General features: G+C 42.8%; 1 protein-coding gene across 19 annotated transcripts in view; it reads right to left on the bottom strand.

The window, feature by feature from the left end:
* The window catches only part of MACF1 (microtubule actin crosslinking factor 1), a 338,037-nt gene that overhangs the window by 156,792 nt on the left and 155,885 nt on the right, over positions 1-25,360 (bottom strand). For all 19 annotated transcript variants that reach the window (XM_059377367.1, XM_059377361.1, XM_059377357.1 and 16 more), the window contains exons 6-19: positions 10,901-11,067; positions 10,007-10,119; positions 9,800-9,906; positions 9,266-9,385; positions 9,019-9,114; positions 8,139-8,266; positions 7,963-8,056; positions 7,608-7,762; positions 6,534-6,810; positions 5,206-5,334; positions 4,276-4,353; positions 3,531-3,692; positions 1,359-1,463; positions 369-464 (exon numbers count right to left, since the gene is read on the bottom strand). In XM_059377367.1, the coding sequence (XP_059233350.1) occupies positions 369-464; positions 1,359-1,463; positions 3,531-3,692; positions 4,276-4,353; positions 5,206-5,334; positions 6,534-6,810; positions 7,608-7,762; positions 7,963-8,056; positions 8,139-8,266; positions 9,019-9,114; positions 9,266-9,385; positions 9,800-9,906; positions 10,007-10,119; positions 10,901-11,067 (1,827 nt within the window). The remainder of the gene's footprint in view (positions 1-368; positions 465-1,358; positions 1,464-3,530; positions 3,693-4,275; positions 4,354-5,205; positions 5,335-6,533; positions 6,811-7,607; positions 7,763-7,962; positions 8,057-8,138; positions 8,267-9,018; positions 9,115-9,265; positions 9,386-9,799; positions 9,907-10,006; positions 10,120-10,900; positions 11,068-25,360) is intronic.

Below are 25,360 nucleotides of genomic sequence, written 5' to 3'. Positions count from 1 at the left end.
CTCCATGAAAAAAGCCTAGGAGAGCCTATTAGATGCCAGAGACTTGTATCCCACCATTCCAAACCACTGTCTGACATGGAAGTCATGCCGTTTGGCACCTCACCTGCCTATCAGCCGCCTGCAGCCATTTATAAGTTAGGCAAGAATCATCTTTCCTCATCTCAGCAGAACCTAACCCAAATTACCAACCCACAGAACCAAGAGCTAGCTAAAGGACTGTTGTTCAGCAGCTGTGCTTTGGGGCAGAGGTTTACATAGTACCCGTTAACTGATGCAGGTGTGTGTTTCACCCCACCTCTTCCATGCGTGGTCTTGTGTGCACATGCAGACACATAATGTGTACAGACACAAACACAAAGCCCACATACCTGAAAGTAAGCAGTATTCTCTTTCACATGCTGCTCAACACACAAGCACAGCTGCTTCATCCACTGCAACTGGGACTGGGTGGCGGCACTGTAAGCCTGTAGGAACCGAACACGCACACAAAAGGGCAGGGCTTAACAACGTCCACATGCAGTGCTCTCTTCCAAGCACAGCTCTGCCAGTGACAGGCCAACCAAAGATACATGGAGATACCTAACAGGCATCTGCTGAGCGCCCGCCTTCAGAAAGAGGCTTGCCTTTCATCTAACAGGTTTACACAGAAAAGGTCTTTCCCACACTCAAACTACAGCTGACCCTTGAACAATGGAGGGCCTGAAGGCGCCGAACCTCCGAGCAGTTGGAAATCCACACATGACTGTTGTCTCCCCAGAAACGTAACTACTAATAGCCTACTGTTGACCAGAAGCTTTATAGATAACAGTCAAAGAAGACCTACTTTGTGCGTTATACGTATCACAAACTGTATATATACTATGTACTTGAAATAAAATAAGCTACAGCAAAGAAAATGTTACTAAAAAATCATAAGGAAGAGAAAATACATTTACAGTACTATATGGTATTTATTTTTTTAAAAATCCATATATAAGTGGAGCCAGACAGTTCAGACCCATGTTGTTCAAGGGTCAGTTGTAAATGATCAGCAAAACCCGAATATAAATAAATCCCTCCTAGTCCTCCACTGTCTCTCTTCTCTGGGCAAAGGCACCACACCAACAAGAGACAGGATCTGCCTGGATGCTTATCTGAAAAAATATGTTCAATAGGCATCTCTAGCTCTTCTATTTTCTCATCGTATTCTCCCCTTATTTATAGTCTTTTAGGGGCTGGGATGACAAGAGAGAGGATCCAAGACAAATGATCACTGACACTTCCTCCAAGGTGCTGCAACAGAACAAAGTCTCAGATTTGAATGCTTCTTTAATGACAAGTTCTGAGCACTGACCCCTTCACGTTCTCAAGTCACATACCTCCACGGTTTGCTTGGCTGGGTGGTTCTCAAGTGACAGCAACTCTGCTGTATCTTGTAGAGACCGAAACACATCCTGTTTCTCCTCCAGTTGCATGGTCAATTCCTGAAAATTGAATTCAGTTGCATGTAGTAAGTGCTATCAAAGGGGGAGGAGAATAAGGAAAAGGCTGTATTCCTGGCCCAACTTTATTTATTTATAGAGTTTGTTTGTTTATTTATTTATTTATATTTTTCTAAGATTTTGTTTATTTATTTGACAGAGAGAGATCACAAGGAAGCAGAGAGGTACGCAGAGAGGTGTGTGGTGGGGGGGGGGGGGGGAAGCAGGCTCCTCGCTGAGCAGAGAGCCTGATGAGGGGCTCGATCCCAGGACGCTGAGATCATGACCTGAGCAGAAGGCAGAGGCTTAATCCACTGAGCCACCCAGGTGCCCCAAGTTTATTTATTTATTTGGTAGAGAGAGACAGCGAGAGGGGAGCACAGGCAGGGGGAGTGAGCAAGAGAGAAGCAAGCTTCCCACCAAGGAGGGGACCCGATGCAGGGCTTGCTGGGCTCAGTCATGACCTGAGATCATGACCTGAGCCAAAGGCAGACATTTAATGACTGAGTCACCCAGGCACCCCTCCTGCCCCGCTTTAAAGGAGCATTCAACACAGGGTTAGTGCCAAGATGAGAAGAATAAACAGCATATGCCAGAGCGTTTCAGAGAAGAGCAAAAATGTTAGGATTACTGGAGAATGATTCACAAACGATATGTGACCTGGGCCAGACCTGAGGAAGCAGGGGAACACAGGATGAGCACTGGACACAGAGGAAGGAGATAACTTGACAGGTGGATCTGATTCATGTCCCCACTGGCCTAACATAGTACCTGACACACCCTTAGATCCCAATCACTGACTGGCAGGCTTTGCTCAGACTATTCCACTAGCCTGCAGTGCCCTCCACTGCCTTTAAATTCTTTTAGCAGTACAGGACACAACTTAGATGCTAGCTCTTCTGTGAAGCTAGGTATGGATCCCTGCTGTCAGATCTGGTCCCTTCTTTCTAAGCACTTTCTTTTTATCTTCATCATAGCCTCATTTCTATTCTCAGACAGACTGTTTTCTATATTATAGCATCTATTCTTTCTCCTTTACTACAGAAGGATCAGATACCATTCTCCAATCAGGAGACATTTATATTTTTTAAACTATAATTGAATTTAAAAGTATCTAAATTAAGTGTTAGTATAAAAGCTTCCCATTTGCATAGAGTTTACAAAATCCTTAAAAACCTCTGAGATGTGGAAATACACTTAACAAAAATGACCCTACTTGTATTCACTGAAAAAGAGTAAAAAGTATTATACCATTCCCCAATGCTGAATTTCCCTTCCCATTTTACAGATGAAGATTTTTGATGAAAAAATTATTAAATGAACTTAAGAAAACTCAGAATTTGTGAGAAGCCAAGAGTATACCTCAATTAAACAATATCCAAGCCCTATACTAAGTGCTTTGCCTATAGTAGCTAGTCAATCTTTTTTACAACCCTTTGAAGTGGTACTATTGTCCCATTTTATAGAGGTCCAGAGAGATTAAATAACTTGCTTAGGGTCAGAGAGCCAGTAAGTGGAGAAGAATTTGAACCCAGGTCTCTTTCACTCCAAAGCCTACCATCTTAAACACAAAGCTATTCTGAAAAGACTCAACTTGCAGACTGATACTCTATTTGTCCAAGACATTGCATTTCTTTTTTTTTTTTTTTTAATTTATTTGAGAGAGACAGTGAGTGAGAGAGAGAGAGAGAAAGAGAGAGAGAGAAAAAAGGAGCAGGGGGAGGGGCAGCAGGAAAGGGAGAAGCAGATACCCCACTGAACAGGGAGCCTCATGTGGGGCTCAATCTCAGGACTCCAGGATCATGACCTGAGCCAAAGGCAGGCACTTAGCCGACAGCCACCCAGGCATCCCAACACACTGCCTTTCTAAATGCATTCTAAGGTAAATACATTCTAGAGCTCAGGTTCCCCTCTCTCCACGTACACTTCTCACACGCACAGGTGCATTTAAGCCAGGAAGTCCTTATTTCTACCTAGCGAAATGCAAATCCAGAAATCCAAGCTCTCAACAGACTCTCTGATTTCTTCTGCTAATACATAAATATGACAGGTCTGTTGTGCTAGACTCACAGAGAAGTAATTTCTCTTGGCTGAGATGTTGGGATTGTTGTCACTCCAATCATAAGCGAGCTCCTCCTCCTCCTTCTCATTCAACCAGATCAACTCAGCGGTAGCTCTGGAGACAAATTTATGTAGGCTCTGAAGGTGCCTCATCCGGAAGCTAGAAGTTTCCTAGACAAAGCAAGGATTATAAGGTTAGATTGCCAGCCTTTCCTCTGTAGAAGATAGCACATGTGACATCAAAGCAAAGAATAATCCAGGAAATAAATTGAGCCTTGATTTTTCATCTCTGGGTGCTTCTCCATGAACTCAAATTTAATATAAGTTTGATACAGGACTCCCAGAGCCCTGGTCAATCCCAGCAAGAAATTAGAATTCACCAGGCTTTTCTGGGGCACTCTGAATAAAGAATAATCCTAGGCCTGTCCTACTCTGGACAATCTCAAAAGACAAGAATGAAGAAGAGATTGAACTTTTAGTTTTGGTGTCTCAAAGCACGTAAGTCACTGCTTTGGTGAAACACGGAAACTCGGACAGGATTTACTTAATTAAAACTTTCTGGGGCAGTGGTTTCTGATCCACTAAGAAAATTGAGAAATTTTATAATACATATGAATAATTGCAAAGTAAGTGATATAACCTAATAAACAGACAACCAAAACAGGGCTGAACCATAAACTTTCTGAATTAGCAAAGACAGTTGTTTGGAAAGAACTGGATTGTCCATAAAAAGAATAAAAGAGCCAAAACTCACCTTCAGTTTACAATATTGTGTCTCCAACTTTCCGAGAGTTTCAACATAACTGGTATGGAAATTTTGGGACATTTTTCCCTGACAAGAAAGGCATGAAATAAAGATACGTTAGAGAAAAAGTAATTATACTATATGTACAGTGTGGTTTCAATTATGTAGGCACACAGATAGGGACTGTTTAGCTGAGATAACAACTTTGGGTCAGGTTTTAAAGCCTGGGGCAGCACTGGGTGAGGGACAGTCCGGGGGGGTAAATATAGCTGACAGATCTTGTGTTTCCAGCAACTCTGGGAGGTTTCTAGAAAAACCTACGTCTGCTGATTCCCAATTGCTTTTTTGAAGGGAAAAGTTGAAATTACAAAAGAGAAGACAGAATGAGGGAGGGAAAGACTTACTGAATAGTTTCTCCATACCACATCTCCCTGCAGGCAGGAGGTGAAGTGGAAGGAACATGAAGTTTGGGAGTAGAGCGCCTGTGTTTGGCAACTGCACTCACTACATACTGATTTTGACCTCAGTTTTCAGTATCACAATTCTTTTTAGTAAAAAGGGTTAATAAAAATATCTTGCTCTTAAGGGTATTTCAAAGGGCAGAAGAGATACTTCATGCGGAAAGGGAATTTGTTGTAAACTGCTGCTCATGGTTACCATTCTTTTCCAGAGCCCCCTCATCTTATGTCTGGTTTGTTTTTGTTTTTGTTTTTGTTTTTAAAGTAGGCTCTATGCCCAGCGTGGAGCCCAACATGGAACTTGAACTCACAACCCCAAGATTAAGACCTGAGCTGAGATCAAGAATCAGATGCTGAACTGACTGAGCCACCCAGGTGCCCCCAGAGTCCCCTTCTCGGAAATAGCTGTCTGGTACACACTACTCCATTACCCGCCCTGCCTCACTGCACCCTGCCATAATGTATTCTGAATGCCACACACCTCATACAACCTGGCCTCTTTGACACTTGAGCCCAGTTCTTCCACACTGGTGTGGATATGCTGCTGTGTTTCCAGCTGCAACTCCACACTAGGCAGGTCATTGCCCCACTCTGCTCGCTCCAATTTCATCTGGAAAGGAAAAAAAAAAAAAAACATATATAATTGACTAAATAGACAAACGGAAAATTTTCAGGACTGCTGTTGGGCAAGGGGGTTGAGGGTGGAAGACTAGGGAAGAGGACACCTAGGCCATCTCCATCATGGTCTCTTACAGAAAACATGCCAACGTTACCCCCACTGAGCTGGAGACTAGACCCCACCAACTACTGCAGCAAGGGCAGCCTTCTGCTGCTGCATTACAGGATACATGCCTGAGTTTATCAGGCAGAAAGGTGTTTCCATGGCTGAAGATTAACTTTATAAACTTTAGGCCTTTTCCTTAATAGACACTCTTCATTTCACAATCAGAATGGATGTAAGAAAGAAACAGCTAAAAATGTTTAACTTCATTCATGGCATCAAATACTGACCAATGGTAGGTAATTTTCAAATAGCTTGTCTTTGGATGTTTTTATTTATTGGTACCTGGGGAATCCACCACCAGGGCATGGGAAGAATTTAAAAGAAAACAAAAGGATGGGGTGCATGGGTGGCTCAGTCAGTTAAGTGTCTACCTTCAACTCAGGCCATGACCTGAGGTCCTGGGACCGAGCCCGTGTCGGGCTCCCTGCTCAAGGATAAGTCTGCTTCTCCCTCTTCCTCCCCCTGTTCATGCACTCACTCTCTCTCTCTCTCTCTCTCTCTTTCCAATAAATAAATAAATAAATAGAATCTTAAAAATAAAGAAAACAAAAGGATTAGAAGGATAAAAAGGACAATATCGAATTTGAACCACGATCCTAGAATATGTGTGAACAGTGCCCCTAAGAACTATGAAACACAGGGAGCTGGGCTTCAACTCATGAGGTAAAACCAGCAACAAAGAGTGAAGAATCAGCTCCCCTGCCAATGAGGAAAGGTCCGAAAAGGTGACTGAGAATATGTAGGCTGCAATTTCTTCCATCAACCCCACTTTCAGCAGTTAGCTGAAGGGAACAGACTCCCAAAGGACTTCAAATCAGAAAAGCCTATGATATTTGGTGTAGGATTTTTGAGGATTTGAGATGATCTCACGCACTTAACATTTGAGAAAGGGGTTTGAGTCCCTGGCAGCATTAATAATTAAGAGAGTTTACACCAGGGGCATAGAGCAACCTGACCCCTTTAGACAAGCTGCTGGATCCAGTAAACCTCAATGTACTGCATAAATATTTGGAACATACACCCACCTGCATTTCTTCTACCCAAGACAGTAGTTCATACACAAATCGAAGATTGCCTTCATCCTCAGAGGAGGAGATAGACACAAGTTCAGCCCGAGTCATGGGCTTCCGGAACCAGGAGGTAGAGGAAGAATGGGTTCCCTTGGTCAAGGGCTCTGCTTTCAGATGAGTAGTGGTTAAAGCAGAGGGCGGAGCCAATTCAAGTGACGTGAAATGGCCCTTTCGATACAAGTTTGTGCACTCTAGACGCAAGGTGACCAGCTCGTCCTGCAGGCGCATAACCCTGAAATGCAAGAAAAGAAAACAGGAAGGGGCTTAAATCTGTAACTCACTTTTTTTTTTTTAAGTAGGAAGCCCAACGTGCAGCTTGAACTCACAGCCCTGAGATCAGAGTCACATGCTCCACTGACCGAGCCAGTCAGGAGCTCCTGTAATGTAATTTTTAAGATAAAATATTCCTTATCCATTTGACAAGGATGAGATAAAAATGAAAATGAGATCATATTAGGAAAATTGTTCTGAAAAAGAAGTGTTACATGAATGCAAGGTGATATTAACATCTTTATCATTCAGAGCTGTTGAGGCAAATGCCAAATTACAGTGTTAACTGGAAAGAGGCAAACCAGTATCTGCTTATTTAACTTTTAGATAGTATAACGGACTGAACAATGGATTATGGGTCAAAATATGTGAGTCTTAGTCTTGGCTCTGTACAAACTACGTGACTTAGATGATCCTTATCCTCTCAATGGGGCTTGGTTTTCTTTTCTACAAAATGATGCATTCAATCACCAGCAGTTCTAACCTAGATGTGGTACTGTATCCTAGCAGGTCACCCTGAAATACGTGTGGGTGTTATAAGATCCCACAATGATGAGGGAATCCTATAGGTACTTAGTGGAAAGGGCCTGCAGTAAGGGGAAATTGTCCTCCACCACGAGAATTTTCCTGTCCCAAATACCAATAATATCCCCATTGAGCCACTAACCTCTAACCCAAGTTATAAGATTCCGAGGCTGACTCTTGATCTGTGACCCTTAGCAGTAAGCATGCCCTCTGTCTGCGTCTCATGTTCCTCACCTAAAAGCCAGCTCTTCTAGCTGGTAGTAATTCTCATCCCGTAGGATCTGGAGGTCCACCTGCAGCTGCCTGATGAGACCTTCACATTCCTGAATGTACATGATGACATCTGATTCGCACTGTACTGGCTGTCCTGATTCCAGGTGAGCAGCATCCTAAGAGAGAAAGGGAGTAATGGGCGTGGGAGAATACCAGTGCCCCCAGACACACGGATGGAGGGAGCCAAAGGGTCACTGCATATCAAAGAGTGAGGAAGTGACACGGCTGGACTTGTCAGTTGTTAATCTGGACCATTAGAGCACTGGGTGAGAAGGGGAGAACATGGGACATGAGGAGAGAGACAGCACACACTCACAGCCTGCAGTGTATTCTTAGCTAGTGTCAGCTTCTCTTCACAGTTCAAAGCACCATTCTGGATTTTGTTCGCAATCTGTAGCAGCAATTCCAGCCTATATAAGATAAAAACCATAGTCACATGCCAGGCTCCAAGTGGATAGGTAACATCAGGTCGCCTTCAGACTCTGGGCCCACCTCTCCACAGCTGGGCGAAGCGATTTCTCTCGCTCCAGCATCTCAATGATGAGCTTTCCCCACTCTTCCTCCACATCATTCGGGTGATAACCTTGAGGCAGTTTAATTCGGCCAAATTCTATCCACACCTAAAAAATCCCAGAGACAACAGTTTATTCCAAAAACACAGCCATGCCCTCAGGCCCAGTTTTATGTATTCTTGCTACCTCACTCTTGCTTCTCCACCCTGCTGCCCACTATTTCTCCCAATAAGAGGAAACAGCGGAATACTTAGCTGTTTCTCAACCTGAGATGAGAGCTGAGAAACCACCTCCAAAATACAGAGACTACTGCCTGTTCTAAATCTTTCCATTCCTTCTACATTTTCCATGAATCCTCCTGTCCTCTCAATAACTCCCCCTTCCAGAAACACCCAATGCCCTAATCTATGGAATCAAAATGCGAAAGGAAGTCTCTTTCTCTTCCATCTCAGCAAAACAATTCGCTTCCTTCTGAAAAACAGAAAACTCATTCACAAAACGTGGCATTTCTGAATAAATGTATGCCATTTTTCAAAACCCTCTTCAAGAAATACAGGTGGGGTATGGACATTGGGGAGGGTATGTGCTTTGGTGAGTGCTGTGAAGTGTGTAAACCTGGCGATTCACAGACCTGTACCTCTGGGGATAAAAATATATGTTTATTAAAAAAAAAATACAGATGGCTGATACTGCCCCTTTACCACAAACTTTCAAGACAGGCCTAAAAGTGAGGCTTTTTGTCACCCTGAGAACATTGCTATTAATGCAGGTTGGGAAGAGGATGCAGGCCATCTAACAAAGAAGTAACAATAGGGCAAACCAACACACCCCAAGAATCCACAAAGGATAAGCTTCCTTACCTCTAATAATTTATATAACTCCTCAATTCTTCCTTTTTCTCTCTCCTTGGCCAGAATTTCTGTTTCTTTGAAGTGTATATATTGGTTATAAAGTGCCTACAAAATTAATCTTTGGTAAATGAATGGACAGGTATAAGAAACCTGACCCACCTTTTATCCCACCTCACCCAGGAGCCAGTAGCAACATGCTCTGAGACTTAATCCCAGGAATGAATTTATAAAAAACAACTTAAGTCCATGACTTTACCTTTAGTTCTACAGGGTTCTGGGGGAAAGATTTATCTGACATCAGTATTGTATGCTGTTTGATCCAGGGAATGAGGGAGTCCACTCGGCTTTGGTATTCTTGCCACCTGGAGTCTACTTCCTATTGCCAAAAGGTAGATATCACACACCTTCTGATTAGCGGTACACAAAACAATCACAGGAGACAGTAGCTTAGGCCACCCCAAACCACATAAAATCCCCTTCCTCTAACTGCCTCCATGGCTACTCAGCCTAATGCTTCAAGTCCCAGTTTCAGAGCTCCTCAAGGGCTCTCAAGAGGGGATTCAATTCCCTGACACTAGAATAGTCTATGCGGGATGCTACAAAATTAGCAGCATCTGGATTCGTTCCCAGAGACCAAAGACAAAGACCACGTGTGAAGAGGATGTGGATTCACTTTGCTCTGTATAAACGCACTATGCATACATTGAGTGCTGGAGAAATAAGGTCTAATCAGTACGTCCCACCCAAACACATAGAAGTCAGAAGGTATTTTGGGAAAGTGTTCTTGTACCGTAGCACTGATCCCTTCTCCACCCTCAGGGACTTTAGGGAAGGCATCATAAATTGAAGACACGTAAGTGATCACAGACTTTTCATCTGGAGATGGCACATCCACATCTGAGAGAGAAAGAATAAGAAATTGCTCAATCAGTACTGATGCAACTGCCAGGAGGACAATTAATATAAGGCAAACATACTCAACTCTGGCCAGGCTCACCTTCGGCATCCAGCAAGCGGGTAACCCCCAGTCTTTCTGCCACTTCGAAAGCCTGCTCCAAGTTCTCGCGGTTACTTTGGATTTGTACCCTCTCCATATCCACCAGATCAGGTCTGTAAAAGTTCACCAAGGCACATGAAAGGCCACCATCTATCTATACACCACATATGAGTTCACACTAAGTAAACCTCTTAGAAGTACCCGGCTGGAATATGCTGATTGCATTAGAGAGAAAGCAAGAGGTTTAGAAAGGTGCTCATCGTATTTTCAAGTACATGCCAGGAACCCAGCGCTCACTCATTCTAAATACACACAGCAGGTAGGCTGGATTTCAGGGGAAAGGAATCATAAACTAGTAGAGTAAAAACTGGCATGTGTTTCTGACCACTATGAATGCAGTAATTTTGATTTTTTTCAGTAAAATTCCTATCTTCCTGACTCTCACCCCAGCCACCTGTTGTTCCTCATCCACTCTAAGCAAGCCCCTACTTCAAGGCCTCTGCACTTGCTACTTCCTCCCAGTGCATCACTCTGACCCTGGAAGACCTGCATGGCTCACTCCTTTACAGCTCTGCTCCAGCACCCTCATCAGAGAGGCATCTCCAGTGACCCTGTCCGAAACAACACACCCCATCTCTCTCTGCCTAGCCATGTGCTTACCATCATATAACACCAGGTATTTGTCACCTAATAACAAATAAGCTCCATGAAAGCAAGAGCTGTTGTTATTTGTACCCAGTGCCTAGAATAGTAGGAGTTCAAAACATATTCCTTTTTTAAATAAGTAAAACGAACCAGAGTCTTGAGTTTCGGTTGAGAGGAAAAGCAGCATTATAACTTATTGCAAAAAGATGGGCAGCTCGTCCAGGCACAGGGGAATTCTACTGCATTTACCTGTACCGGTGAATAAGTGCATTGAACATCTTCCCATCACTCCAGCAGGAGGAAAAATTGGTACATTTAATTCCTGTGTAACCAGCTGTCACCTTCTGGGTCCACAAGAGCAGCTTCTCCTTGGCTGACATGTCCCCTGACTCTCCACTAATGTAAATGTCAGAGATCTGCCAAAAGATGGGACACAGAGTACTTCAGTATAAATAAGATGAAGCCTTCTAGCCTTCTCTTCTTCATGCGTATGGCTCTTAGAAGGAGGAGATCCAAGGCAGGCAGAACTTCAGACAACAACTCCAACATAGATCCATTCTCTTTCATAGTCAAAGCGATGCAAATTAAGACTACAGAGGTCATTTTTCACCTACCAACCGAGGTTAAGTTTTTTCTAATGATACTGTCAGTACTGGAGAGAATACCTAACATGGGTTCTCACACACCACACTATTGAGAATGCACGTGACCTAACTCCTCCAGATGTCAGGTTTTGTTTTTTTTTTTAAGAATTTATTTATTTATTTGACAGACAGAGATCACAAGTAGGCAGAGAGGCAGATAGAGAGAGAGGAGGATACAGGCTCCCTGTTGAGCAGAGAGCCCGATGTGGGTCTCAATCCCAGGACCCTGGGATCATGACCTGAGCGGAAGGCAGAGGCTTTAACCCACTGAGCCACCCAGGTGCCCCCAGATGTCAGTTTTGAATCAAGTCTTAAAACACACATACACTTGGGCGCCTGGGTGGCTCAGTGGGTTGGGCCCTGCCTTCGGCTCGGGTCATGATCTCAGAGTTCTGGGATCAAGTCCCGCATCGGGCTCTCTGCTCGGCAGGGAGCCTGCTTCCTCCTCTCTCTCTTTCTCTCTCTTTGTGCCTACTTGTCATCTCTCTCTGTTAAATAAATAAAATCTTAAAAAACACACACACACACACACATACGCTTGACAGGAAACCATCAGAGATACATGCAAAAAAGGTTTATACAAGAATGCTTGTCAAAATATGATAAACATTACAGCAAAAATTACAGAGCTTCAACTCCAATGAGGGATTAACTGATTACAAAGTAAGGGTATATATACATAGTAGAATTCTCTATCAGACTTAAAACGGTATGCTTGACACTGGAAAATTATCACCATATTTTATGAAAAGAAAAAGAACACAAACAAGTAATATATAATAATAGTGGTTTTGTGTAAAAGATATATTGAATACCTAAGTATACAGTAATATGTACAGATATTTATATGAATACACAAGATATGTGATAAATGCATATGTGTACATGAGAGTAAATAAGGCAAAATATAGGAGAGAAAGACACCAAATTAGTCATCACAGGTATCTCTAAGTGGTAGCATTAGAGGTGATATTTCTATTTTCCAAATTTTTTATGTCATATGCATTTTTATAAGAAAATGAACAGTTATTTTATGAAACCCCTCAAATCTAGCACAGGAACTACTTTAGAGAGAGGATGGTGTAGGAGAGAAGTGCATGCGTTTGGTTCCACACAGACCTGGACTTGAATCTCAACTTCACCAACTGTAAGCTGGGCCTCAGTCATAACGTCTGTAAATTGGGAATACTACCTACTACCTTTTCTCAGGATTGCTATAATAACCAACAAGATTATAAGTAAATCACCTAGTCCAAACACAGGCCTACGCACAACAGAGTTCCATTCACTCTTCCTCATATGGAAGATGGTCTTCCTTTAATTCTTACTTCTATATAACTTTAAATGTTATCTTCAATTACTGGGTTTTATTTCATACATTTGATCTTATCTCCCTTCGACTACAGGTTTCCTGAGGAGCCAGTCCCACATCTTAATAATCAGAATGATCTAAAATTCAAGAGTAGCCCCTATGAGGGAAAGCTTGTCAAAGTGGCATGTTCAAGAAGTCGGAATTTTGTGGAAGAAATAACTTCCAACTCTGAGACTCAGTGACCACAGGGCTTCCATGCATCACCTACTACCTAGTGCTGTGCTGGTCACCTGCTGGATACTTAACATGTTTTTTTTTTTTTTTTTTTTTTTTTTTTTTTTTTTAAAGATTTTATTTATTTATTTATTTGACAGAGAGAAATTACAAGTACACTGAGAGGCAGGCAGAGAGAGAGAGAAGGAAGCAGGCTCCCTGCTGAGCAGAGAGCCTGATGCGGGACTCGATCCCAGGACCCTGAGATCATGACCCGAGCCGAAGGCAGCGGCTTAACCCACTGAGCCACCCAGGCGCCCCTGGATACTTAACATGTTTAATTAATACTCACTTAGTCTAAAAAGAAAACAATAGACAAATATAAAAAACTAAAATAAACAAACATATTCTGGGGTAAGACCCACCTAGAATCCTGAGATGCACAATTTTTTTGACAGCAAACTTACCTGTCAGTAAATTCAAAACAGTGTGTAGTATAACCAAACAAGTCTGAGCTAATATCAACAATGGTTGTCTCTCCTGGAGTGGGACTATGGGTAAATTTCTTTTTACTTTTCCTTTCTTCAGACTTTAAAATATGAAGACATTTTACTCTTATAATGAAAGCTACAAAATAACCTTTATCAATAAGAAAAAGAATAAGCCACTGAGTCAGAGAGACATGCATTTGAGAGGAGGTATTTACCAGGAATGTAAACTCGGGCAAATAAATTATCTACGCTCCTTGCACCCCTTCTTCCCCATATTTAAAACAGAATAATAACTTTCTTGTAGGGTCATTATAAGGAGAAAATAAAGTGATGTAGGTAATGTGCCTAGGGAATGAGCATTTCCTTTCTGTCATATTAAAACAGCATGCTGGGGTGCCTGGATGGCTCAGTTGGTTAAGCGTCTGCCTTCGGCTCAGGTCATGATTCCAGGGTCCTGGGATCAAGCCCCACATCAGGCTACCTGTTCAGCGGGGAGCCTGCTTCTCCCTCTCCCCTTCCACCTGCTTCTGCTCCCCCTCTGCCCCATCAAATAAATAAAATGTTTAAAAAAAAAAAAAACTGTATGCCCAGCACAATTCTGGGGCTGGGTGTTTTGGGCAGGGAAGGCACAGGCATGTCAGTAGAATACCTGTCTCTCAGCTATCTCCATCAGGTGTAGCACTGTGAAAGGAGTAGCTCCCTGGTGGTTAGTACAAGGGCCAATCAACAATAAGGCACTTCCAAGTCTCTGAATAGAATTTACAAACTCAACTCCTGGCAGATAAGACTAAGTATCTGGTGAACGTATTCTAAATTTAGAAAAACACAGGGTCAGGAACTTTAACACTCCACTAAGTACACAAGAAAGCTGAAGACTACTAAACAGTACTAAGGTGTCTGAAGAAAGACTATAGGAACTCATACAAGAGTATGAGTAGCCTGCATAGAGTCTAGAAAAGGGGAATCAATACGTGTTGCCTCGAGGACTGTGATGGCAAAATAGTGGCATAACCAGTAAATTCCAGGATTCTCGTCCCCTTGATAGGTGCAATTCTACAGGAGAAATCGGGTTGCCAAACTTTAATGATGCCAGTTAGTAATATCACCCTACAAATCTATCCTCTCCACCCACCATCTCATTGCTTTGACTCCATGTTCACCTGACAATCTTCAGATTAGTCATGATACAGATTTCCTAAAGCAACAAAATGCACTGAGTGGTCAGTTCGAATACTGTAGCACTTGGAGGTTCTAACTCATATGTAAATTAATTAATTTATATCAGTTAATCTCTAGCAAGTATGACCACTGTGAATTAATCCCTTAAAATTTAGTCAACTCCAAGTATGCTGGGGGGAAAAAAATGTACAGAGTTGCAAAGCGGAGGGCCCAACCATGCACCACAGTATCCAAGTCATCATCCTGTGACTCCGGGTAAAAACCAGTCCCTCCCCAGGACCAATTCTATTCCAGTTCTCCTTAACAACATTTCAAGATGCTCATGTTAGTGGCTCGATACCACCCACCACCGACAGATCCCACTGCTTCCACGTTAGCTGCCTCACACACATATGAAGACAAAAACACTGTCAGGAATAGGATATGCTGAAGTGAAAAGGGATAGAATCTGAATAAACAAGAGGAAATCTGAGTATTTGGATTCTTTATTTTAAAAAAATTCCACTTAATTAGCTGGCATTGTATGTCCAATACAACTACAGTCAGTCTCTGGTGTATCCTATCTGCCAATCACAGTTATCTTGTATATCACACCAAAAATAGTTCAATGAACAGCTTTCCTTCAGATTTTCCACACAGCTATAATGAGCCAGGGAAATGGCTGGATCCCTCAGGGAAAGGAAAAATGCCCTGTTTGGATTAGGGCCCTTCCTAGCCTGTGAACTGGATGAGAAAAATGGGATTATCATCACAACCATCTCAGTAATTAAACTGGGTTTTTGCTCACCTCTTCATGGAACACTCACATGTGATGAGCACAGTGCTGTCCTTGGGCCTGTGGAGAAGCTTTTACCTTAATCTCCCAAATGCAGAAACCCAGCTTCCATGTCAGGGAGCTTTCTCCCTCATCTGGATTTACTTTTCTTTTCTTTCCTTTTCATTTCATTTCGTTTTAAAGATTTATTTATTTATTTTAGAGAGAAAGAGTGAGCGAGCATGAGCAAACAAGAAGAGGGACAGAGAAATTCTTCAGCAGACTCCGCACCAAGTGTGGAACCCAACATAGGGCTCAATTTCATAACCCTGAGATCATGACCTGAGATGAAACCAAGAGTCACAAACCCAACTGACCGCACCATCCAGGTGTCCTATCTTTTCTGGATTTTTAAAAAGAAGCCATCTGGAGAGGAGGACAGCTTCAACACCATCCCAGAGACTATGCAGGTCCACCTGAATTCTCTTTCAAACCACACTTTCCAAGTCTTGATTAATTCCTTCTCTGAAGTACATCTAAAAATTTAATGTGTTCCTAATAATTCAATAAGTATTTACTGAACAACATCTAGTCTGTGCTTAATATTCCAGACACCATGGAGAAGAACAACAACAAAAAAATCAAACACCATTTAGTCATTCTGTTATTTCTTTGACAACCACTCTATTCTAGGAGCTGTGGTTAAGTTCTTGGTATCTCAAGATAAAAAAGTCAAACACTGGGGCGCCTGGCTGGCTCAGTTGGTAGGGCATGGAACTCTCAATCTCAGGGTTGTGAGCAAGTTCGAGCCCCACACTGGCAGTAGAGATTACTTAAAAATAAAATCTTTAAAAAAAAAAAAACAAAACAAAGAGTCAAACACTAATTATTCATTCTGCTGTTTCTTAACAATCACTATATTCTAGGAGCTGTGTTTAAGTTCTTGGTATCTCAAGACAAAAGCACAACCTCAGGCCTCAAGTCCAAGCAGTTTAACAATATGACACACAGAGGGACCAATGCTGTGACAGAGGTAAACAAGTAACCCAAACTAGCATGCCAACGTGAGATGACATTTATGTTGAGATGGCATTTATGCTGAGTTTCAAGATATAAGTAGAAGTTAGTCAAGTGAAAAGAGGTAAATAAAAAACCAGACATGCTTGCCTTAAAAAAACTAGGTGATTTTTGCCCTATCTGGCTAAAATAAGACTATCCCAAATATAAGGCCCTCCCCAATTTTTCCAAATGATAACAGATGGACGGAAGAGAGGAATGGAAAAGGGAAGCTTTGTGGTCCTCTTGAATATATAAACTTTTAGAAATGTATTTACATAGATAAACGCTTATATATAAATTAAGCAGTATATCTAATGCATTAGTTTAGAATTAATGCCACTTGCTTTGATGAGCACCAGGCATTATATGGAAGTCAACATCACTGTGGAAGTAAACATCACTACAGAAGTCAACATCACTACGGAAGTCATCACTTCCAATGACTTCCAATCACCACACCCAAAACTAATTATTACACTGCATGATAACTGGAATTTAAATAACAACTGTTTAAAAAATTTGAATTAACGCATTTTATGCTTTTACATTTCATAAAACCACGTTATTCAAACTCTTTGAATGCATCTTTGGCACCAATGCCTTTTTCATCAGTAAAGCTACTTTGAAAGAAAAGTAAAGCTTTTTGAGTGAATATTCTAGAAAACATCATCTATACTTCTAATTAAGATTTCTTTTTTTTTTTTTTTTAAGATTTTATTTATTTGTTTGACAGAGATCACAAGTAGGCTGAGAGGCAGCTAGAGAGAGAGAGAGAGGCAGAAGCAGGCTCTCCACTGAGCAGAGAGCCCGATGCGGGGCTCGATCCCAGGACCCTGAGATCATGACTTGAGCTGAAGGCAGAGGCTTTAACCCACTGAGCCACTCAGGCGCCCCCTAATTAAGATTTCTGAGACACAATAGCACTTTTCTGGATCCATGTTGTCACAGGAAATTTTATCCCCCCGCCACTGGAATCCAGTTGCATAACATTTAGCTAGACTTTTTTCCCCCATTCATTCATTCTATTGGTATTTATTTATGGTTCCCATAAGGTGAACACTTGCTGTGTGTTTCTTAAGAGATGTAAATGATTTTTTTAGGTTTTTAATGTGATTAAGACTTATACACAATACATTCAATGCTTCAAATTAGGATGTTTATATTCTCACAAACAATATAACTAAAACTTTCTTAGTTTTTTTGTTTAACCAGTTATGTGGGTTGCCATCAGCTGAACTAGCAGATGGTGACACTAATCCATTCATCCTTTTTTATGAACTGATTAATTTCACTGGGAGCCCAATAACAAGAAAAACTTTATAAAAAGTCAAATACAAAGAGAACCCCTCTTTTCTGAAGGCTAGTTTCTGGAGGGAAAAAAAAAATCTTACCTTCCATGTACCATATGTGGTAGGTCATAAGAAAGAGTTATGCTGAAGGCCCCAAAGAAGCAACCATAACTGAGTAACTAGTAATATCAAGTAAAGGATCTCAGCAGATGAAAAGTTAGTAAGAGTTATAGTGGTTAAAAAAAAAAAATCACATTTTAACAAGTATGATTTAAATTTACCCTTGAAGGATGTTCTAGAATAGACAAAGAGAAAGAAGAAAAGAATTCTAGGCAGAAAGTGAATGCAAACAAAGACTGGAAGTTGAAATAAGTTGAAACTGGAATAGACGGTTGAGGGGTTGACCCATTAGGATAGGTAGGTTCAAAGGGAAAGTTAACACAGGAGAGAAGTTTAGATAGATCACTGAGAGTTGGGAGGCTAGGATATGGAGTCTGAACTTTGTTAAGTCTATGTATAAGTTTCAGGGAATGAGACTAGATATAGTGAGCAAAGAGAGACTCGATTCTCATGTCCTGAAGTTTCTAGCTGACCTCATCCCACAACACAGATAGCATCAGACTGAAAACTTCCATCCAAAGAGCAGGTGAGGGGAGGTGCCATTGTTCATAACAAATGCCTGGCTAGTTAGAGGGCCCTAAAAGCAGCTGTGTTTATTACCGACATCTGAGTTGGGTAACAGTCAAGGGGTGCTCCTTTCAGCATTCAAATTTAGAATCTTGAAGGGCTGTCTAGGGAAGATGATTGGAATGGAAACCCTAGGTCATAAAATATGGGCATCCTTCAATTCTACTAACTTTTGGTAAACAGCTCTCTGAATACCAGTTCTACTTGGAATATCACTTCCATACACAGGGTGTGAAGAGATCTTTCATCACTCTACACCCACATCTGCACTTGGGATTTTCAGACTTTTTATTTTCTGATGGTTATAAAACACTAACTTGTTTTGATACTTATATCATTGACTACTAGCAAGAAAGGCATGTGTATGAGGCATCTGGGCTTCCTTTTTTGTGAATTGCTTATTCCTGGGTTTCCCCCTTATTTTTCTAAAAGGGTGTTTACCTTTTTCTTATTTGGTAGGAATTCTTTAAATATTAATACTAAATAATACTAGCATTTATTGTGCTAACTTCTAAAAATCCCCACAACTCTACAAAGTGTATACTACTCTTATCCTCAATTTATAATTGAGGAAATTATATCACATAGAAGTAATTTGTCCCAAGGTACACTGCTGATAAATAGTAGAGAAGGAATTCAAACTCTGCCTATCTGGCTCCACGCTCTCTCTCTCTCTCTCTTTTTTAATTAATTAATTAATTAACTTAAGATTTTGTTTATTTGATAGACAGCACAAGTAGGCAGAGCAGCAGGCAGAGGAAGAGGGAGAAGCAGGCTCTCCACTGAGCAGGGAGCCCGATGCAGGGCTCGATCCCAGGACCCTGGGATCATGACCTGAGCCGAAGGCAGCCACTCACTGACTGAGCCACCTGGATGCCCCTCTTTAAAAAAAAAAAAAAAAAAAAAAAAAGAATTATTGATTTATTTGTCAGAGAGAGAGCACAAGCATGGGGAGTGACAGGAAGAGGGAGAAGCAAGCTCCCCACTGAGCAAGGATCCTGATGCGGGACTCAATCCCAGGACCCTAGGATCACAACCTGAGCTGAAGGAAGACACTTAACCAACTGAGTCACTCAGGTATCACTGGCTCCACATTCTTAACTGCTTCACTTATACTACAGTTCACACATTCTGAATATTAATCCTTTTCCAGAATATGCATCATACAGTTAATTACCACTATTTTCCTTTCCATTTGAAATGGAAAATTTCAAATACATGCAAAAAGAAACCAAATACTATAATGAACTCCTAGGTACCCATCACCCAGTTTCAAACATTTCAACTCATAGCTAATCTTGTTTCATCTGCACTCCACCCACTTCACCCTCCCCTGTTATTATGAAGCAAACCCACACACATGGCATTTCTTCCATAAACACTTTAGAAAGCATCTTTGAAACATGAGGACTTTTTTTTTTTTTAATATTTTAAGTACTCTTTACACCCAATATAGGGCTCAAACTTAGAACCCTGAGATCAAGAGTTGCATCCTGTACTAACTGAGCAAGCCAGGCACCCCAATAAGAAAGGCTTTTTTTTTTTTAATTTAAATTTTTAAGTAATCTCTATACTTAACATGAGACTTAAACTTACAACCCTGTGATGAGGAGTCACATGCTCTACTGACCAAGCCAGCCAGACATCCCTAAATCACAAGGACTCTTTTTAACATAACCAGATCACTATGTTATACCTAAAAATTTATGAAGATTCTTCAGTAGTAATTTTTTGAAAAACAAGAGAGTCCTTTCTTAAAGCTCTAGCTTTGACTTTAACTGCTACATCCATCTAATAGGATCATCTGGTTAATTTTGCTTTCTTCTTGCAATACAAAGCCAATATTAGTAAAAACAACTCCCTATAATTAAAGAGGAGAAATGGGGAAGGGATACTTGTAAACTGAAAAGGCTGAGCTCAGAAAATAATATACCAACCAATTTCCTTCTCATCACTTCTAGCCCCCAATGTTATCTTACTATTCACTGCAAGGACTCTAAGGTTTCGTGGTGAGAACACTGGTACACAGCCAGATTCTTCACTTGATAGAACCCACCTACGGTGTGGACAGGAGACTGGCATGGGAGCCAAGCCAGGGAGGGGGAAGGGGTTTTCAGTAATTTTCCTTGTTCCAGTAAGCCAGGTATTATGGATATTGATGGCAGCTGGGGGGAGGGAGTCCTCCGGAGAGAAGGTCTGTGCCTGATACTCCCACCCAGTTCCAAATCCTAGTCCACTTATTCTGAAAACCATTTTTGTTAGCTGGTCCCTGTCATCCTATTTCTGCGTTAACTCTTTCCTGACAAGGGACGTATCAACTATCACAGGTGAACAGCAAAGTAGACCTTTGTTTTCTCCTATCTAAACCCCACACTCAGCAAGAATCAGTTTCCATTTCTCACTACCCTGAAAAGAAACAAAACCCATTGGGAAGTTTATCCAGCCACAGCCTAGTCCCATGCCCATCAATATGACGTGGGCGGATCAACAGGAGAGACGACACAGCCTGAGTTATGCCAACGACAGACAGCATTCTGGAACTTGAATTGCTTCCCGAGAAGGGTTACTACTTTGACATATTAAAAGCAAAACAAGCACCAAAAAGCAAACCAAAAAATCAATTCTGTGGAGGTGCCAGCTGTCTCCTCTTAGGAAAGAGCTGGAGTGTGACCAGCAGCTGCTCTTCTGACCCTGTGTCTTCCCCGGGCTCTCACACTCCACAGAGGGACGGTCACTCCTGTCAGATGCTCTTGCCTGGAGTCTCAACCCACATTTTACAGGAGGCCTGCGGGGTCAGAGCACACCGCCTCTGTCTCCTTGGCTGCCGCTGTCCTTGAGGCCTGGGAACAGCCTGCTAGTAAGGGAGCAGCTCACTTAAGACAGCTCCTGTTGGAACCAGTGAGGGTTTCAGGCCTCTTGGCCTAAAGGACCTTAATTCTGAAGGGACCTCACACTTATCTTGAGAGGTTACTTCCCATCTGTGATATAGGATAGTCAAAGTCTGTGGTCCCTGCTTCACATGATAGACATGGAGCCTCAGAAATGTATCAGCCTTCTGAGCTGACAGTCACTGAGGTTTTCAGCCTGGGCTCTTACTGACTGGTCTGGCTATGTCTGCTCTGAAAGGGTAGAAGGAATGGGATGACCAGAAAATACAACACACCAATTTGTCTCATATTGAACAGCCAAAGAATCATGCTGCTGTCAATACTGCTGAACCACAGATCATGGTCCAAATGGTTTCTCCCACCAGTCTTCTCCCTGAGACTACACAGGGCCATTCAGACACCTCCCTTCTCAGTGTGGAGATATCAAACTAAAGTGCCATGGTCTCCTATGGTCCATTATCTAGAACTGATTTCCATTAGGAGTTCCTTAAAATTTGACACTCCAAACTTTCTGACAATCTCACATTCAATTATAAGCATGTTACAACATTATGGTGTTAAAACATTATGGTGCCTCCAAACTTCTACTTTAATGCCAATGGTATCAAAAGTTCAGCAAAGCTGCTCTGCATCCATTCCAAAGACAAGAGCTCAAATACTCGCACACTCTACCCTACCAGCCTCCATCTTCTTCCTCTCCAACTTCTCTCTCCCTTCCTCCCTCCACAACACACATTCTCTACCTATGGAGGCCTCTTGCCCAATCATATATAATAATTATTTTCAATGGCCACCTTTGCCTCTACCTGTTGGGAGTTTCTAAACTCTGTAATAACAAAGGGCGCTGACATGAGCCTACCCATGGAGCAAATTCATCCCCAAAGAGGACATTTTAAGCACTGATCAAGCACAAGAGACTGTGTCTGCTCAGTCTCATGCTGTCAGGTGGTAATCAGGGCACCGTACACAGGCTACATCCCCACTCTGCAGACACCGGGGCAGCTGGCCACAGGTAGCAGGGAAAATGCCCTACTTCATCTCCCACCTTTTGCTGCTCTCATTTCTTAAAGTTTTTATTTCTTCTGCTGCAGAAGCTGACATGCCAACAAAAGTTCTTCAATCAACAAATTATAACTTCAGTCACCCATACAATTACACACTCGGGCTGGGTCCTCTCCCCCCGCCTCAGCCTCCAGACCTCTTGAATGCCTACCTGCTCCTTGACCCTAAAAGCATTCACAGCACACTCCACCAACACTACAGCCACCTACACCTCAATATATACCTCACAAACAAAAGCTTGTTAAAGTCATAAACAAGTCCAATCAGAACACAAACTTTTTCAGCCTCGAACCTTCAAACTACCCTAACCCGCCTCTCTGGATTACTCTTCAGGTAATTCTGTGTGCCTCTCCTCTAATGTTGGAGTTAGGAACCAAAGGAGGATCAGCCCTCTCCACCTGTGCGAATATTGGATGGGTATTGTCATCAGCAGTGTCCCTGCAGGAGCACGATTACATCAGCTCGTAAGAACATCACTCTCCAGGGAAGAACAATCCTGCCACTGAGAACTGCCTCACCCCGAACCCTTCAGCACTCTCCAGGTCTTCCACACTTGCTTAGGAGATGCAGCCAGGCCTCCCCTCATCCCTTCCACTACATCACAACTTCTTGCACCAGGGAAGCTGATTAACAGACCTGCCTGAGAAAGTTAAGTGCCATTGAAAGATACCCCGCCAGATAGCTCAAGCAATTATGCTGTGTGGTTACTCTGAATCAGGGATTCCCCAGAGACAACAAAAGACTTGGTTTCAAGCATCAAGGGGCAGACCTGAAATAGACTCCGTTTGCCAAACCCAGTCACTAACTCTTGGTACACGCACAGATAAGCTTGAGAAGAAGCACCAAGATCCTCACTGTTTAGCACACTCCACTTTAATAAGTTTGAGGGCCAGAAATCCAAACATAGCCCACCAACCTAACCTCCTCCAGACCCCACAATGGGGTGTGACTTGCCTCCAAAGAAAGGGTGCCATCCTCTTCCGAGAAAGATGTGGAGCTCTTTTCAGGTTCTGTTTCTCTAGGTCGGAGCCCACGTAAATGTGACCCATCACTGCCATAGCCAGAGGAGGAGGGCAAAATGCTCACAGTCCTACCGCTGATGGATAAATCACTCTGAGAAGTAGGCAGTCTGGGACCCTGGGGGGACACTCGACCCATGGCAGGGATTTCTGTGCATCTGTGGCCTCTCGACTGGTCCAGGGAGGAAGAAGGGACAGAAGGTTCTGCAATCCAGGAAACTGTGTGAGGGGCACTGCAGAGAGCTGCGGTTCCTGCCCCTGCATGCGAGCCCTCTGAAAGATGGTCTGGAGTCCCTGAGACAGCGGGGTGGTCTGTCCTGGGGAAAGTGCTGCTCCGAAGTCCAAGTAGAGTCCCTCCTTTCCCCACTGCAGTCTCTCCTTGCAAAGGCAGCAGCACAGCCCGGCTGCTGCAGGATGCTGTCCTAGGAAATTCCACCAGTTGGCTCACTGACTTCTCACAGTTCCTTTCTGCTGGGTTATCAAGCAGGTGAGCGATAACAGTCATCCCCTCTTCCAGGGAATCCCAGACCCCTCTGGCAACTGATGACTCATTCTTCAACAAAAGGTGAGCAGTCTGGATCTCCCCCTGGAATCTCTCCTTCACTTGCACGATCATGCCCTGATCGCCCACCCCTGAGTTGGGGGCTGAGTTCTGAGGCAGCGAAATGTCTGCAGGAGGATGCTCTACCCCTCCCGCTCCTTCTTCCTTTTGGAGACTCACTGTTAACTTCGGTTGGGTTTCCGTCTCTTCAATGACTCTGGTTGCTTCCAATGGTTCTTCCTCATGAGATACCTCTGGAGTAGGGGTTTTCTTCCCCCTCCACTTCCTTTTAAACCGAACCCTTTTCTTAGGAGATAGGGGAGCCTTCTCAGGAATAGCTAGTGAATCTTTCGGCTCCTTAACACAGCCCAGTGAATTTCCCATCGCCTTCCTCTCCTAATCTCATCAAAAACGCAGCTAAGCCGGTCCTGGTATCCCAGAGAAATCCCAACGTTGGCTTCATCGGATTTGATGCACATTTAAAAACATGCACTATGCCGGCAATCCCTCCAATTCTTTCTCCCTCCCTCCCCGCCTCTCCCAGCCGCTGCCGATTCAGACAGCCATCTTACAGGCTCAGAGCTGCAACAAGACAAATTCAAAGCATCTCACTGCAGTTCAGAAATCACTTGACCTAAAAGCAGACAGAAACCGGATTGGCTGCAGCTTCCTCTCTCCAAATATGAGGTAATTGGAGCACTGCCCTCAGAAACACAAACAGAAAGCAAAAAGGAGCTGGAAACCAGGGGAGGGGAAAACCTACGGAGGGTGAGGAGGAGGGGGTGGGATGTAAGAGTAGAGGGAAAAGGGAGGGGAAACAAGAGAGGCCATGGAAGAAGGTAACGGTGAAGGAAGGAGGAGGAGGAGGAGGGGAAAGGAAACCAGCCTGCTGCTACCAAAAGGGCAGGGAAGGGCCAAGAAGAACCAGGGCTGGGGATGCTGCCATTATCACTGCCCCCAGCCTCTGAAAGGAAAGAGATTCCAACTGCTGTGCGAGGACGTCCAAAAGAAAACATCAAGCAATGTACATATCTGTTCAAATTTTTCAGGTCAGAAATAATAAAATTATTTTAAACAAAGTATAACCTGAAGAGAGACCCAAGCCTACTCCTCACAGTTAAGACACACAAGGCTTTAAAGATCTAGCCTCCTACAGCATTTATTTCCCTCCTCCTTGCCTTTTCTGAGAGAAAGAAAGCACAGAGATCTGTTAATTCTGTTAGCCAATGACACAGAGGAGACACTCCGAAATCAGTTTGGAGTACTGTTAGGAAGCTCCATAAAAAAGGATACGACTTCCGAATAAAACAGAGATGCCCCGCCTCTGCTGAACAATAGTTGACACACCATTTGCCAGTCCTGCCGATGCCGCCAGCTAACACTTGCTTCCGCATCTGTGCTAAGCTATGTACTACCTCATTTCATTCTGTCAGTAAACATATGAGGTCAAAATCACTAACCTACAGGTAAAGACAGGGGTTTAAGAAAGTTGATTAATTTGCTCAGGGCTACACAGCCAGTAAGTGGCAAAAGCTAGTATGTGAACTCCTATTTAAGACTTTTCATTTCAA

Source organism: Mustela nigripes, chromosome 14 (genome assembly GCF_022355385.1).
Source record: "Mustela nigripes isolate SB6536 chromosome 14, MUSNIG.SB6536, whole genome shotgun sequence".
In the NCBI taxonomy this organism is placed as follows: domain Eukaryota; kingdom Metazoa; phylum Chordata; class Mammalia; order Carnivora; family Mustelidae; genus Mustela; species Mustela nigripes.
The sequence above is the reverse complement of the archived record's forward strand: the minus strand, read 5'-3'. Positions and strand labels throughout refer to the sequence as shown.